General features: G+C 48.8%; 1 protein-coding gene across 1 annotated transcript; it reads left to right on the top strand.

Moving 5' to 3' along the window:
* Window positions 1-7: 7 nt before the first annotated feature.
* SNIP1 (Smad nuclear interacting protein 1) lies at window positions 8-13845 on the top strand. Its single transcript, XM_075554040.1, has 4 exons — window positions 8-310; window positions 2763-2865; window positions 10695-11293; window positions 12402-13845. Exons 1-4 carry the CDS (start codon window positions 90-92, stop codon window positions 12664-12666), a joined length of 1188 nt encoding a protein of 395 aa, XP_075410155.1. The 5' UTR covers window positions 8-89; the 3' UTR covers window positions 12667-13845.
* The last annotated feature ends 815 nt before the right edge of the window (window positions 13846-14660 follow it).

Here is a 14660-nt window from a genome sequence, read left to right as displayed (position 1 = left end):
TGGAAGCGGAAGCCCGGAGGTCAAAACGTCAGTTCCTTCTCCGAGCCGAGCTCAACGGCCCCGTGCTTTCCCTCCACCAAGCCGCTGAGATGAAGGAGACGAAGGGCGATCGGGAGCGGGGGCGCCGGCGAAGGCACCGGGACGGGGACTTGGTGGCGGCGGCGGCGGTGGTGGTGAAGCAAGAGCGCATCACCCCGGAACCCGAGCCTCCCGCCCACCGCCGCCCGGACTCCGGCCACAGCCCGTCCTCGCCCGTCGGCGAGCCGGGCCGCCCGGGGCATCGCGGGAGCCGACCCCGCGGAGGCAGCCGGTAAGTCGGGGGGCGGCCTGTCATAGATCTCGAGTGTGCGCCCTGAGATGGGAGGACGAGGCCGCAGTCAGAAGCAGGCCTTGGGTGCTGAGCTCAGCACCTTGGACTTCATCGTGGAGGTGGTAAAGCTTTGCACCTGCACCTGCCTGATAGCTGGGCGTTTAGTGCTCAGGGGGAAGAATCCCGCCCCTTCATCACGATGCCCCCAGCACCCAGCAGAATAAGGCCTAGCAGCGAGCATGGATTGTGTATTAAAGTTAAGTGGGAGGTAATTCCGTCTGCCAGCCAAGCCTTGTATAAACGATCTCTTTCCAATTAAGCACCTACCCTCAAATGCTTCCCCCCATGGAGACCCTAGGAAGTTAACCAGATAGAAACTGAAAAAATTAAATACTGCCTCTTGGTGGACTCATTCATTTACTGGTTCACTCAGCATTGCTTAGCACGGCGGTTCACAACCTGTGGGTCGAGACCTCTTCGGGGGTCGAACGACCCTTTCACAGGGGTCACCCAATTCATAACAGTAGCAAAATGACAGTGATGAAGAAGCAACGAAAATAATGTTATGGTTGGGGGGTGATCCACATGAGGAAGTATATAACGGTTGCGGCATTGGGTAGGTTGAGAACCACTGGTTTAGCACCAACGGTGTGCGGTAGAATGAGCCGCCGCGGTGGCATAGTGGGTTACAGATTGGGCTGTTAACTAACTCCAAGGTCCTCTGTTCTAAACCACCAACAGCTCCCACCAACTCCAGGGGAGAAAGAGGAGGCTTTCTGCTCTCGTTAAGATTTACAGCCTCAGAAGCCCACAGAGGGCACTGCCACTCTTCCCTGTGTGCTCGCTGTGAGTCTGAATCACTCAAAGGCAGTGAGTTTGCATTCTGTTCTGTGTTTTCCTGCTTGTGCATCATAGAAAGACCCCCCCACAGGTGAAGGGCTGTACTGCGAACTGGAAGGAGAAAGGGGGTTCTACTCCTGCAAAGAGTTAAGTGTCAAAACACACAGGGGCAGTTCTTCCCTGTCCCGTAGGCTCGCTATGAGTTGGCACCGACTGATGGCAGTGACTTTAGTTTGGTTTGCGGTTGGTGGTTCAAATCCATCCGGCTGCTCTATAGGGAGAGATGTGGCGGTCTAAAGACGACAGCCCTGCACCTCTCTGGGGCAGTTCGACTCTTTCCTGGAAGGTCTCTGGGCCAGCGAGTAAGGCAAGGGTGAACAAGATAAATGGTGTGTACCTTCATGGAGTTGATGTGCGCTAGCCCTGGAACAGACAGTAATAAGCACATAAGTAACATCACGTACTCAGTAATAAGTATTTGGGATGGGGTAAAACAGCTGCCGGATGAGCTGAGACCTTAACCAGAAGAATGATCCAGCAGAGAAGCCACACGTGCAGTGCTGTTTTCCCCCAAACCATCACTTCACATCGATTCCAACTCCTTCGAGGGCAGGGTAGAGCTGCTCCTGTGGGGTTCCAAAACTGTCACTTTTCACTGGAGTCGAAAGTCCTCGTCCTTCCTCTGGGCAGCTGGTGGTCTCAAACTGCTGACCTTGTGGTGAGCAGCCTAAGTGATTGTGTCTTAGGGAGGAGGGACAGGCCCATGTGAGTGGAGTATAAGGATCAAGGGGCGTGGCTGGAGTATGGGAAAGAGAAGGGAGGGGTGTGCTATTGGACTGAATGGAATTTGTGTGGCGGTGGAGAGGAGAATAGGGAACCAGTAGTGACTTTTAGGTTTTGGCTGGAGAGTGTCAGTTACTCAGATGGCATAGACTAGGTGAAGACCGAGTCCAGAGTTTTATCATTTTTTCCCCTTAAACCATTTTATTGGGAGCTAATATGTATATCGTTCCATAGTTCAATCACATCAAGCAGTATTGTACAATTGCTACCACAATCAGTTTCAAAATCTACTCTTCCTTCTTAAACTCCTTGACATCAGCTCCTCTTTAGCCCCACCGGCCAGGAGTTTTGTTATTTAATCGAGAAAGTCCCCAAACCAACCCCATTCCTATTGAGTCAATTCTTACTCCTGTCACCACAGTAGAACTGTCCCACAGGGTTTCCAATACTCAATCTTGATGGGAGCCTACTGGCCACCTCTTTCTCCCGCTGATCAGCGCGTGGGTTCAAACTGCTCTTCCTTGGGTCAGCAGCTGGGTGTGTAGCTCCTGACTAAGCCAAGCCCCTGTCTTCTGGTCCATTCAAACGCATAGCCACCTGACGGGACAGGGTCGAAGTGCCCCGTGGGTTTCTGAGGCTGTGATTGATGGGAACACCCTAGATTCATATGTCCGTCTGGGACTGGGGAGAAAGTGAAGAAGCTTCTGGCTCTCTCTCTCTGTTATTAGTGGGACCTTCACAGGTGTGTTTCTGTTGGTAGTCACGTCTGAATTTAGATGGGGGCACAGATAATTGAGTTCAAATCCTAAGTGTACCGTGTTCCGAAAAGGTCCCCAGCCAAAAAGAAAAGCAAATCCTCAGGGAGAAGGAGCAAGTCTCCCCGGAACAAGAGAGGCCGAAGTCCTCACCACTCAACAGTCAAAGTGAAGCAGGTAAGCAAGGGGGTGGGAGGGCACGATGGTGCTCGGGCCACGTCTGTGAGCGCACACCCAAATCCTGCTGGGGTTCCACATCCTTATGCTGTCACCACAGTGCCCCCCCCCCTGTTGCCCTTTTACAACCACACCCACCTACCTCCTCCTGACCCTCACACCTGCTCACCTGCTCTTCATTTCTATAATTTTATCATTTCCAGGATGTTACCTAAATGGAATTAATGACACAATATGTGATCTTTTAGGATTGGCTTTTTTATTCAGCAGAATCCTCTGAATTGCTCAGGCTGGTATGTCGCTCACTGGCTCCTAACTAGTGCCCCATGTTTTGGATTTCTACCAGTTTAGCCATCCCCTGTATGAGTCATTTCTAAAGCTTGGGGCTATCCGGGCCATTTCCAGGCTGAGACTGTGATGAAGAAAGCTAGTGTATCACCATTTAGATGCAGGAGTGTAGTTGCAAGAAACTGCCAGCCTTTCCCAGCGTGGCTGTCCCATTCTACATCCCACCTCCAATGCCCGAGTAGTCCCATTTCCCTGCATTTCCCAGAAATTTGATGGAGTCGCAGTGTTGTGTTTAAGCCATCCTGGTAAGCGTCTAGTGTAGTTGTGTGTGAGCCATCCTGGTAAGCGTGTAGTGTAGTTGTGTGAGAGTCATCCTGGTAAGCGTGTAGTGTAGTTGTGTGAGAGTCATCCTGGTAAGCGTGTAATGTAGTTGTGTGTGAGCCATCCTGGTAAGCGTCCTGTGTAGCGCATTTGGTTTCCCTCTAATGACTTAACTCTGTTGACCATCTTTGTGTGTGCTTATTTACACTCTGGATTTATCCGCAGGTGAATGATCCCATTTTCTAATTGGATTGTGTGCGTGCGTTTTACTGGTTGGTTTTTACTACTGGATTTTGAGAGTTCTTTGTATGTTCTAGTTATTAGTCCTTTGTTGAGTCCGTAGTGTTTAAATATCTTCTCCGAATAGCTTGCCCTTTCATTCTCTAACAGTTTTAGCAGAGCAAAGGTTTCCTATTTTAATGAAGGCCAGCGTATCCAGGTTTCCTTTTGTGAATTAGGTATTTGCTGTCCTATCTAAGCCAGCCCTGAGTCCCAGAGAATTTTCTCTTGTGCTTATATTCTGTACCTTTCACATTTTAGTCTCAATCCACTTGGAGTTTGCCTTTTACGTAGGTGTGAGGCGAAGGCGAGGTTTTTTGTTTCCGTTAGCAATGGCTACTCGTTTGCTCACGTAGCAGTTGTTGAAAAGGCTGTCCCTCCTACTTCTTTGTCAGATACCATGGGAGGTACTTGTGTGAGTCCATCACTCTCAGCTCCAACTCACCGCATGGAATCAGTTTCTGAGCTGTGATTCTCTGTGGGAGTAGGAAGCGGCATCTTTCTCTCACGGGCCACCTGGTGGTTTCACACTGCTGACCCTGTGGTTAGCAGCCCGGCCTGTAACCACTGCCCACCAGGGTTCCTTTTGAGTCCACCTCTAGGCTCTCTCGATCTGTGTGCCTACCTGTTTCCCAGGACCATACAATCTTGAAAATGATAACCCACCTGCCCACTGCCGTCACGTCACGTTTGACTCACACCCATCTCCTAACTCAGAGCGGACCTGCCCCTCAAGCTTCCCACGACTGTAAATCTTCATGGAGGCAGGGAACCCCATCGCTCTCCTGCAGGGTGGCTTGTGCTTCTGAGCTGCCAAGCCTTGGCTATCGCCCGTTGCTTAACCCACTGCGCCACCAGGAATCTGCTGAGTTGACATTGCTGCGACATATTCTTTGTTCTCAGGTAGACTGCCTCTTTTAGTCCCTTTGTCTTTTCATGTGCGTTGTAGAGCCGTCTTGTCTGTATGTATTTTTAATCTTGTTAAGATTTGCTAGAAATTGCATTACACCCTGCATATCAATTTGGGATGAAAAATAACATTTTTACTATGTTAAGCCCTCCAGTCTGTGAAACCCAATGTATTTTTCCATTGTCCCTCACAAGTAAAAAATAAAGCAAAGCAAAACTTCACTCCCCAAGGTAACTACTGACAGCTGATGTTGACATCCTTACTATCGCGGGCTGTCTGGTTCTGTAATTTTCTACCAGTGTTGTGGTGGTGTTGGTGCTATTGAGCCCGTTCTGGCTGGTGGTGCCCCTTGTGCAACAGAGCAGAGCACTGCCCAGTCCAGTGCCATCCCCTCAGTTGCTGGGTGAACTCATGCTGCAGCAACTCTGCCGGCGCACCGCGTGGAGTGTCGTTCTCTTAGCTGCCCCTCCCCTTGCCCGGCAGGAAGTCCTTTCCGTGGGGCTGGCCTCCTGGTGTTGGAGGCCACCCTCGCTTTAAGCCGGCGTGTTCCTTCCAGGACACATTTGCTGATTCACCCGGCAGTCCCTGCTGCTTTCAGGATTTCTTCACCAGCACCTTAACTCAAGTGCATCGCTTCTGTTGCAGACCTTGTTTTACACTTAGTTTATTAATGTTGCCTGATAAGTACTTGAGAGCGCGCATTTGTGATGTATTGTGACTGGGAAGGCTGTCGACAGCTGGCCAGAAAGCGTGTGGGAAGAACAGGTTTTAAGGTGATGATTAAAAAGTCCGTTTGGGCCCAAATCTTCCATATCTTCATCCTCTGGATATGTAAGTTTATCAAAGCGCATCAAAATATAGGCTTAAATGGGTGCATTTTTCGACATAGAGACTTTCATAAAATGGGCTTTATTTATTCATTTCAAGCTGTTTGGACATAGTGGGATGAGGAGACATAGCAGGGCCTCATCTACCTGTGTTGTTGTTAGGTGCCGTCGGGTCAGTTCCGACTCAGAGCAGCCCTGTGCATAGAAGGGTGCACTGCCCGGCCAGCTCTTGGGGCCACTGTCACTTCAGCTCGGTGAGGTTTCCTCTTCCGCATCAAACAGCTTTTCCAAGCGTCACGTCCCTTTGCTCTCCTGATAACACGTCCAAGGTACGTGAGACAGTCTCGCCATCCTCGCTTCTCGGGCGCACTCTGGCTGTACTGTGTCCAAGACAGACTGGTTGGTTCTCCTGGCCGTCCATGGTACTGTCCGTATTCACCAGCACCGTGGTTCATATGCACAGATTCTTCTTTGGTCTTCCTCATTCGGTGTGCAACTCTCACGGACACAGGAGGCCACTGAAAGTCCTATGGCTTGGGTCAGGCACACCTTAGTCCTTAAGGTGACCTCCTTCATCTTCAACACTGTAACAGGGTTTGTGCAGCAGGTCTACCCAGTACAGTGAGTTGTCTGATCTCTTGACTGCTGCTTCCGTGAGCATTGATCGTGGATCCAAGCAAGATGAAATCCTTGACAACTTTGACCTTTTCTCCATTGATCATAATTTGTCTATTGATCCAGTTATGGGGATTTCGGTTGTATGTACAGTGAGTTAGGAGGCCTGGTGGTATAGTGGTTATGCTTTGGGGCAGTAACTGTAAGAACAATTTGAAACCACCAGCCACTCCGTGATAAAAGGATGAGGCTTTCTACTCCCATAAAGAGTTACAGTCTCAGCAACTCCCGGCCTCGTTCGACCCTGGCCTTCAGGGTCGCATGAGTGGGCATGGAGCTGGTGACAGTGAGCATGAAATCGTGGGGAAGGCTGCAGTCCTTGGTCTTCGTCAGCAAGTGGATGTTCAGATGTATCTAAAGCGCTGGGATTAGGTAAATTACAAAGGAAATGAGAATAGACAAGAACTGAGCAGACCAAGGACTGAGCTCAGTGGTGCCTCCTGTAACAAAATCAGGAAGAAAAGGACCAATCAGCAGGAGGCTGGGGAGAAGGAAAAACAAGAATGTGGTGAGGGGGCGCCAAGAGGAAGACGTGTGCTGGAAACAGAATGGCTCTGTCAGCCGCTGCTGCTTGTAACAACTGAGACCCGGGCATGTGCATGTAGCAACCTGGAGGGCGTGGGTGACCAAGCGGAGCCGGCCATTGGAAAGGAGTATAGGCGTCTCACCGGATGGGCAAATGGCTAAGTGCTTGGCCACCAGCTTAAAAGTTGGCCATTCAAACTCCCCAGGGGCGGCCTGCCTCCACAGGGCCTCAGACCCCTGTGGAGCGCTTCTCCAGACACATGGGTCACCATGCTGGGACTGACTCAGGAAACCTGATGTGAGAGAAAGGATCAGAGGGGCAGGAGGAGAATTACATGGTGAGGCCTTTCGTGCAAAGGAGAAAAGCAACAGGGTAGAAGCCAGCATGGAAAGTGAACTTAAGAGCAGAGAGTGTCCCTTGGCTGGTGGGCTCTGCCCATGAACGAGAGGAAAATAGATTATAGAGGAGCGGCGAGGAGAGGATCACTGGAATGGTGTTTGCAGTGAGGGCACTGGATCAAGTGCCCAGGTGTAGGAACTCTCTTTAGGTAGAAGCACGGTTCATTTACAGTCAAAAGAAAGGAAGGGGGGCATCATGAGATGAGTCCTGGTGAACCCAGAGGCGCGCGTGATGGCAAGGTGTAGGGAGAGCTGGCTGTTTAAGGTTCCTTCTTGACAACAGTCTTTGAGGCCAAAAAGAAAAGTAGAGAGTCCTAACTCTGAACAAGTAGGCGCCCTCTGTGAATGACACGAAGAAGAAACAGGTGATGATTATTCTTACTGTCAAAGTGGGACCTGTTAAAAGATCTTTTACTATGTTTTATCAGCATAAAGGAAACTAGCGCTTTTCTAATGATCTTCCCTGCATCTCCCAGTTTATTTTTCATTTTTTAAAACACTTTTATTGGGGGCTCTTACATCTCTTATCACAATCTATACATTCCTCCAATATGTCAAGCACATTTGCACATATGCCGCCATCATTTTCAAAGCATCCTCTTCCCACTTAAGCCCCTGATATCAGCTCCCCATTTCTTCCCCCTCCCTCCCCTACCCCCCCTCCCTTATGAAACCTTGATCAGTTATAGATTATTATTTCCATATCTTCCATAGTCCTCTGTTGCCCCTCACCCACTTATTCGTCCCCCTGGGAGAGGGTTCTAGGTTGATCCTTGTGATCCCCTTTCTCCCCCACCTTCCCCTAATCCTCCTGGTATCTCTACTCTCTTTGTTGTCCCTGAGGGCTTTATCTGTCCTGGATTCCCTGTATTTTGGACTCTTATCTGTAGCAGTGTGCATGTTCTGGTCTAATCCAACTTGTAATGCAGAATTGAGGTCATGATAGTGGGGTGAAGGAAGCACCAAAGAGCTAGAGGAACGTTGTGTGTTTCATCAGTCCTATACTGTACTCTGACTGGATCATCTCTTCCCTGTGACCACTCTGTGAGGGGTGTCCAATTGTCTACAGATGGGCATTGGGTCTCCACTCCATGCCCCTTCCCATTCACTGTGGGTATGGTTTTATTCTGGGTCTTAGATGCTTGATACCTGATCTCATTGACACCTCATGATCACACAGGCTGGTGTGCTTCTTCCATGTGGGCTTTGTTGCTTTCGAGCTAGATGGCCGCTTGTTTATCTTCAAGCCTTTAAGACCCCAGGTGCTATATCTTTCGATAACCGGGCATCATCAGCTTTCTTCACCACATTTGCTTATGCACCCACTTTTGTCTTCAGCCATCGTCTCCAGAAGGTGGGCATCACAGAATGCCGATTCTTAGAACAAAATGTTCTTGTGTTAAGGGAGCACTTGAGTTGAGACCCAGTGTCCATCCGAAACCTTAATTTTTAACATACAGATATGAGTACATAGTTTCACCCCCCAAATTTATTTAGAAGCAAATCAAAGACATTTTCAGCATAAGTCATGTAAAAGCTAAGTATTAAAAACAATGCCAAAGCCAGTACTACACCTCATTTCAAAAATAATGATCCTTAAATGTCATTAAATATTTAATGGTATTTATTAAATACCTAGTCATTGTTCAAACGTCTGTGACTGGCTTTTACTTTTTATGTAAAGCATAGCTTTTCAAATCAGCGTCAGAGTAGTCTAACACACTGCAATTAGTCGGGCTTCTCGCTCGTCTTTTTTTATCCGTGGGTTCCTGTTTCTCTTTCCTTACAACTTATTTATAACGTGTTCCTGTGGGCTCCTTTAAGACTTCCACTGGGCCTTCTAGTTCCTATAAACTGAGAAAGCCACTATCTTGGCTCGGATTCTAGGTTATGTTTTGCTCTGTTTTTCCCTTTTGTCCTCCCTCCTAGCACAAGCCGAAACAGAGGCGCTAGGGCGTGTCCTGGGTTAGGCCTTGAACTGCTAACCACAGGTCAGAGGTTCAGACTCACCAGTGGCTCTGCCCGAGAAAGTCACCAAAGGCAGTTTCCCTCTGTGCTGCAGGGCCACTGAGCCGGCGGGCTTGGTCCTGGACACGTGCGCATTCGCAGATCTCACATAATGCCGGGCACTTTGTCAGGAGGCATATAGTGAGTGGCTAGTTGCCTCTCGTCCTGGTCATTGTTTCTTCTCCTGCTGCTTGCTGTTCAGCTTTTTGACCTTTGTATCTGTAAACATGTTGAGGGAGGTGTTGGTTTTCAGTGTTTAAATAGATCCAAGTCTGAAGCCCTTGGGGATTCGAACCTTAAGGATTTTCTGCTGTTTTGCACACACGTTGGCTTGTTTATCTCTTGGTCTTTGGTTGTAAGCTCATGTCCCCCCCCTAGAGATTTGCTTTGATTTTTGTGGCCCCAAGCATACATTAAAAATTAAATGGTTATCTCATGTTTCATTGAACTGTGATGGGGGACGTCTGAGAGCGCCTGGTCCTCTTACTGTGTATTGTGAAAACTGCCCCTCCCTCCGCTCTCCGCTTAACAGTGTATTTTTGGAGCTCTTTTTCTGTCATTGTCTCTTTTAATGAATATACAATAACTTACTCAGCTATTACAGGACCTTTGGTTCTTCAGTTTTGTTCCTACAAACAGGGTTTGCAATGAACACTACCTTGTTGAGAATTTCCTCGAGTGTAGCTATAGGCTAGCTTCAAAAGCAGGATTGCTGCTTGTTCAGACTGTATCAAATGCTCGCCGGCGGCCCCAACAGGCTGTCCCAGGTGCCCTTGCACCGCAGTGGCGGAACACATCCACCTGCCTTTGCTTTCGTTGACATTAAATATTATTGGTTTCTTGAATTGGGTTAATTTGGAAGGAGAAAAATTTCCGAACCTTATGGGGTTGATGCTTTGATTATTAGTGAGGTTAAGCTGCCTGCATGTGTTTATTAAACATTTATCTCTTAAGGAAATGGCTTGCTAATATCCTTTGCCCATTTTTGTATAGAATCGTCTGTCTTGGTGGTTTATTTTCTCAGTGGTATATTAGAGTTATGTGTTACAAACATTTTCTACTAGGCTATTTTTTAATGTGAACTCTTAAGGAGCCATGGTATGTATGTGGGTTTAAATCTTTAAAAAATGTCTATTAGTGCATTTTTACAGTTTTCTTGTAACCGTTTCACGTATTCCTTAGATTATTCCTAGTTATTGAATAATTTTTGTTACCATTAAAGTGGGATTTTTATAGAATTACTACATTGTTATTGTTGGCATAAAGAAATGCTAGCTTTCTCCCCTTGCTTATCTTATGCTAGCTATTAACTCTTTGTAGTTCCATTTTCTGTGTAGTCCTTATGTTTGCTTTGAAGTTGTCTTTGTTTCAGAGGGAAACTATTAATCCTTTTTATTTTTCCCGTACCAAATAATCCTCCTTTGTAGGACCTGGGCTAGAGTTGAATAGCACCATGGGCTACATGGTTGTGGCCTGGCACAGGGCCAGCACTGCCACGGATGAACTCCCCGTGTGTTGAGGGGCAGGATCTAAAGCACACATGACCTTTGGGGCATCACTGGTGTGCCCCTGATTGATGGAGTGGGTTTGAATTTTAGGAGCGGGAAGATCATCCCCGGAAAGGACGGGAGGATCGGCCTCACCGGGAGCCATCGGAGCAGGAGCACCGCCGAGCTCGGAACAGCGACCGAGAGCGACACCGCGGCCATTCCCACCAAAGGAGGGCCTCTACCGAACGGCCCGGCAGCGGCCAAGCGCAGGGACGGGACCGGGATGCCCAGAGCTTGCAGGCCCAGGAAGCCGAGCGGGAGCTGCACAACGCCAGGCGGCGGGAGCACCGGCAGAAGAACGAAGTGAGTGGCAACGCGAGTGCGTCCCAAGAGGCGCTTCCTCAGCCAGGCAGCAACAGCAAAGACAGAGAGGCTCCCGCCAAAGAAAAGCCAAGCCTTGAACTCTCGGGGGCGCTTCTGGAGGACACCAACACCTTCCGCGGCGTTGTCATCAAATACAGCGAGCCCCCGGAAGCACGGGTCCCGAAGAAGCGGTGGCGCCTCTACCCCTTTAAGAATGACGAGGTGCTCCCGGTCATGTACATCCACCGGCAGAGCGCCTACCTCCTGGGCCGACACCGCCGCATCGCAGACATCCCCATTGACCACCCCTCTTGTTCTAAGCAGCACGCGGTGTTTCAGTACAGGTACGTTCGCGCAGGCCGGGATGGCTCCCTTAGTTAGGCTGATGGAGATTGTGTGCGTCTTTGTCCTGCTGGAGAATGGTTCCTCTTTTTTTTGACTGCCCCTTAAAGAGTCCTTCACGTGTGTATGAGAGGAGTGTACGTGCCATTAGAAACTCAGACTGTGCCTCTCACCTCTGCCCCTGCCCAGGTAGTTGACCCTGGACAGCGGCGCTCTGGGCTTCATTTTCCACCCACCTCCCAGGGCAGTTGTGAGGTTTAAATGGGGACGCACTGCACACGCCTGGCTCCTGTCGCACCTGAATGCCCATGCTTGCACAGTGCAGCGGGTGCTGGAGTCACACAGCAGCTCTGTGCAGTGGCTAGGACCCCTCTGAGACATGAGCACCCCCAAATGAAACTCACAGCCGTCAAGTCCATTCTGACCTTATAGGACAGAGCAGAACTGGCCCTTGGTTTCCAAGGCTGCAAACTTGTATGTGAGCAAAAAGCCTCATCGTTTTCCTGTGGCGCAACTCGCTGTTGGGTTACAACTACAGACTTGTAGTAAACAGTTCATCGTGTAACAGTGGAGGTGAAAGTTGATTATAAACCCTATAAACGGTGTCTCTTCTGCCTTGGCAAGATCCCGTGATTGAAGCCAGAACTAAGGTCTGGTTTGGTCTGCAGTGGGACCCCCACGCCTCCAGTGGCCAGGTCTCCCCTTTCTGCTAAGTGTGTCTAAATGGCCCTCCAACTCTGATCTAAGGCTACTCCTTTTCTCTTGACTGCCCAGAATTTTTAACTTGAACTGTGTACAAGCCAGGTTAATGCATCATCCTCTAGGCCGGTGGTTCTCAACCTTCCTCATGCCGCGACCCTTTAATATAGTTCTCTTGTTGTGCTGACTCCTACCCCCAAACCATACAATTAATTTCATTGCTACTTCGTAACTGTTCATTTTGTAACTGTTAGGAATTGGGCGGCCCCTGTGAAAGGGCCATTGGATCCCCAAAGGGGTTGTGCCCCACAGGTTGAGAACGGCTGCTCTGGGCTGTGGTAACCAAGGGCTTTGGAGAGGCTAGGGGTCTGAGACAGGTGCTGCTCACGTGTTCTCTTTTCCTTCTGCCAGGCTGGTGGAGTACACCCGCACCGATGGGACGGTTGGCCGCAGGGTGAAGCCCTACATCATTGACCTGGGCTCGGGTAACGGGACCTTCTTAAACAACAAGCGCATCGAGCCACAGCGTTACTATGAACTAAAGGAAAAGGATGTGCTGAAATTTGGGTTCAGCAGCAGAGAGTATGTCTTGCTTCATGAGTCCTCTGACACTTCTGAAGTAGACAGGAAAGAGGAAGAAGAGGAGGAGGAAGAGGAGGAAGTATCGGACAGCTAGCAAACTAAGAAGTGACTTCCAACTATATTGAGAGACTTTTCCTTCTCCGAAGGCTTCAGGACTGACCCAGAGAGCTCCGAAATGCCTCTTACTGCCTTAAGTCTTTCCTGTGTTGCTGACCAGCTTCTGTTCCAGTGTAAGAAACTGACTTTTCGCTGGTTGGACTTCTCATCTGTGGCACCTGGGTCACACCCCCGCCCGTGGCCCTTTGTTTCAGAGCAGCCTCACCACTTCCACCACACCGTGGTCTAGTAGAAGCGGTCATGGCTTTAGTCGGTGCTTTTGAAACTGCCGCCTAGGACACTATAGGCCCTCGGCTAAAGGGGGGAATTGTGGCCTGTTCTCTTTGTACAGATACATTATTTATATAGTTGTTAACATTTTGTGGACCAGCTTTTCTTTTTTCTTGCATTTTGTGGGCAAGATCCTAAAACTTTGGTCTTCAGCCACACAGCCTCCAGTATGTACCAAAGCGTTGACCTTCTTGAGCTCTTGAGGCCTAGTGGTTGATTTGGGACTTCATTTTGGGTGGGGATGGGAGCTTACCACCTGACCTCATCATAGATTGCTGAGCTTAAACCACTGCTTTCTGGAATGGGCTTAAACATCAGACTGGACAAGAAGATCCTGGCTGCTGCCAGCAGGGGCTAACGTAGCATTGCGAGAGGCTGCCATGGGTCATCGCGGGGATTCCTGATTCCCCCATGGAGCGTGGGACAAAATAATCTTGTTCTTCAGATTTGCATTTTAACTCACCTGTTCACCTTTTTTTTCCTTCCTTCTGCAAGAAGTACAACGTCACTTACATGGCAGGGTCGTTGATCAGCTCTAACATGTGTACGTGTCCGAAAGAGCTTGTGTATTTTACATGTTTCATCTTTGGGGAAAATGTTCAGAGTGGTTGTTATTTACCTTCCCAAAGCTGGAAAGCCAGGGGCATTACCCAGTTTCCTAATTTTCTACCAGAGGAATATGTGTAAGTAGAAAAGTCCGATCTACTTCCATATATGGTATGTATATAGATGCACAAGTTTGTGTGAAAGAGCTGCATACTGATGGCCGTCGGAGAAAATTTGGTGGTGTAAATGTACGACTGCATTATAGGCAAAAACCTCCCTGCATTTGAATAGCAGGTTTTCATTTTTAATGTATTTTTGGGAAAAAAATAAAATTTGTAAATATATCTTATTTCAAAGGGTAATACTTTTTCTATCATAGAGGACTTCTTAACCTGTTTTCTGCTAAAAGAGTCCTTGTCTCCATATTTTTGAGTTAGAAAGAGGTGATTAGGTAGTGTCTCAGGGGAGAGGATAAAAGAATGAAGCAAGAGCTGACGCCTACACCGAAATCCTGATGGTTTAGTCTGGTGGGTGAGTGAGCATTGGCCACATTGGAGCAACCGTGTTTTCTCAGTCGGCAGTGCAGCGTTTCCTTCCCAGAACAGTCAGAGCGTGTGGCAGGTTCTACAGTTGTCCTCATACTGGTCTGTCCCTGGCCCTCTCCTTTCACCCTTGAGTGGTAAGATAGGGGAGGAGCAAGAGGGGATGGATGCTCTCAAGCTATTAAATTAGATTGTCTTTTTCATTGCTGTAAATCATGGTCTCCCCTACATTTTACACACACACACACACACACACACACACATACTCATGGCAAAATCCTGACCCCTGTGGAGAGGGACAGCTGACTAATGAGTGAACAAACATACCAGATCCCCTTTGAAGAGTGAACACTTGATAGGTCAATGAGTTGGAAGGGAAGATGGACCAATGGAAGAGCAATTAGCACGTCCCCTCTGCTCTCCACTGACCCACAGACACTGTGCGCCCTAGGTCACATTCCCTAGCTAAAGAGCAGGATTTCTTTGGATGATTTTTGTTCCTTTTGTGCTGCACCAGGTACTTCCTGGTAGTGCCACACTTGGCTTCAACTGCCATCCTGATGGGTACTGTGATAGATGAATAGTTTACCTACCGTTTTCAAGAAGAGGTCCC

This window comes from Tenrec ecaudatus, chromosome 1 (genome assembly GCF_050624435.1).
Source record: "Tenrec ecaudatus isolate mTenEca1 chromosome 1, mTenEca1.hap1, whole genome shotgun sequence".
Lineage (NCBI taxonomy): Eukaryota > Metazoa > Chordata > Mammalia > Afrosoricida > Tenrecidae > Tenrec > Tenrec ecaudatus.
This window is presented reverse-complemented; position numbering and strand designations above follow the sequence as displayed.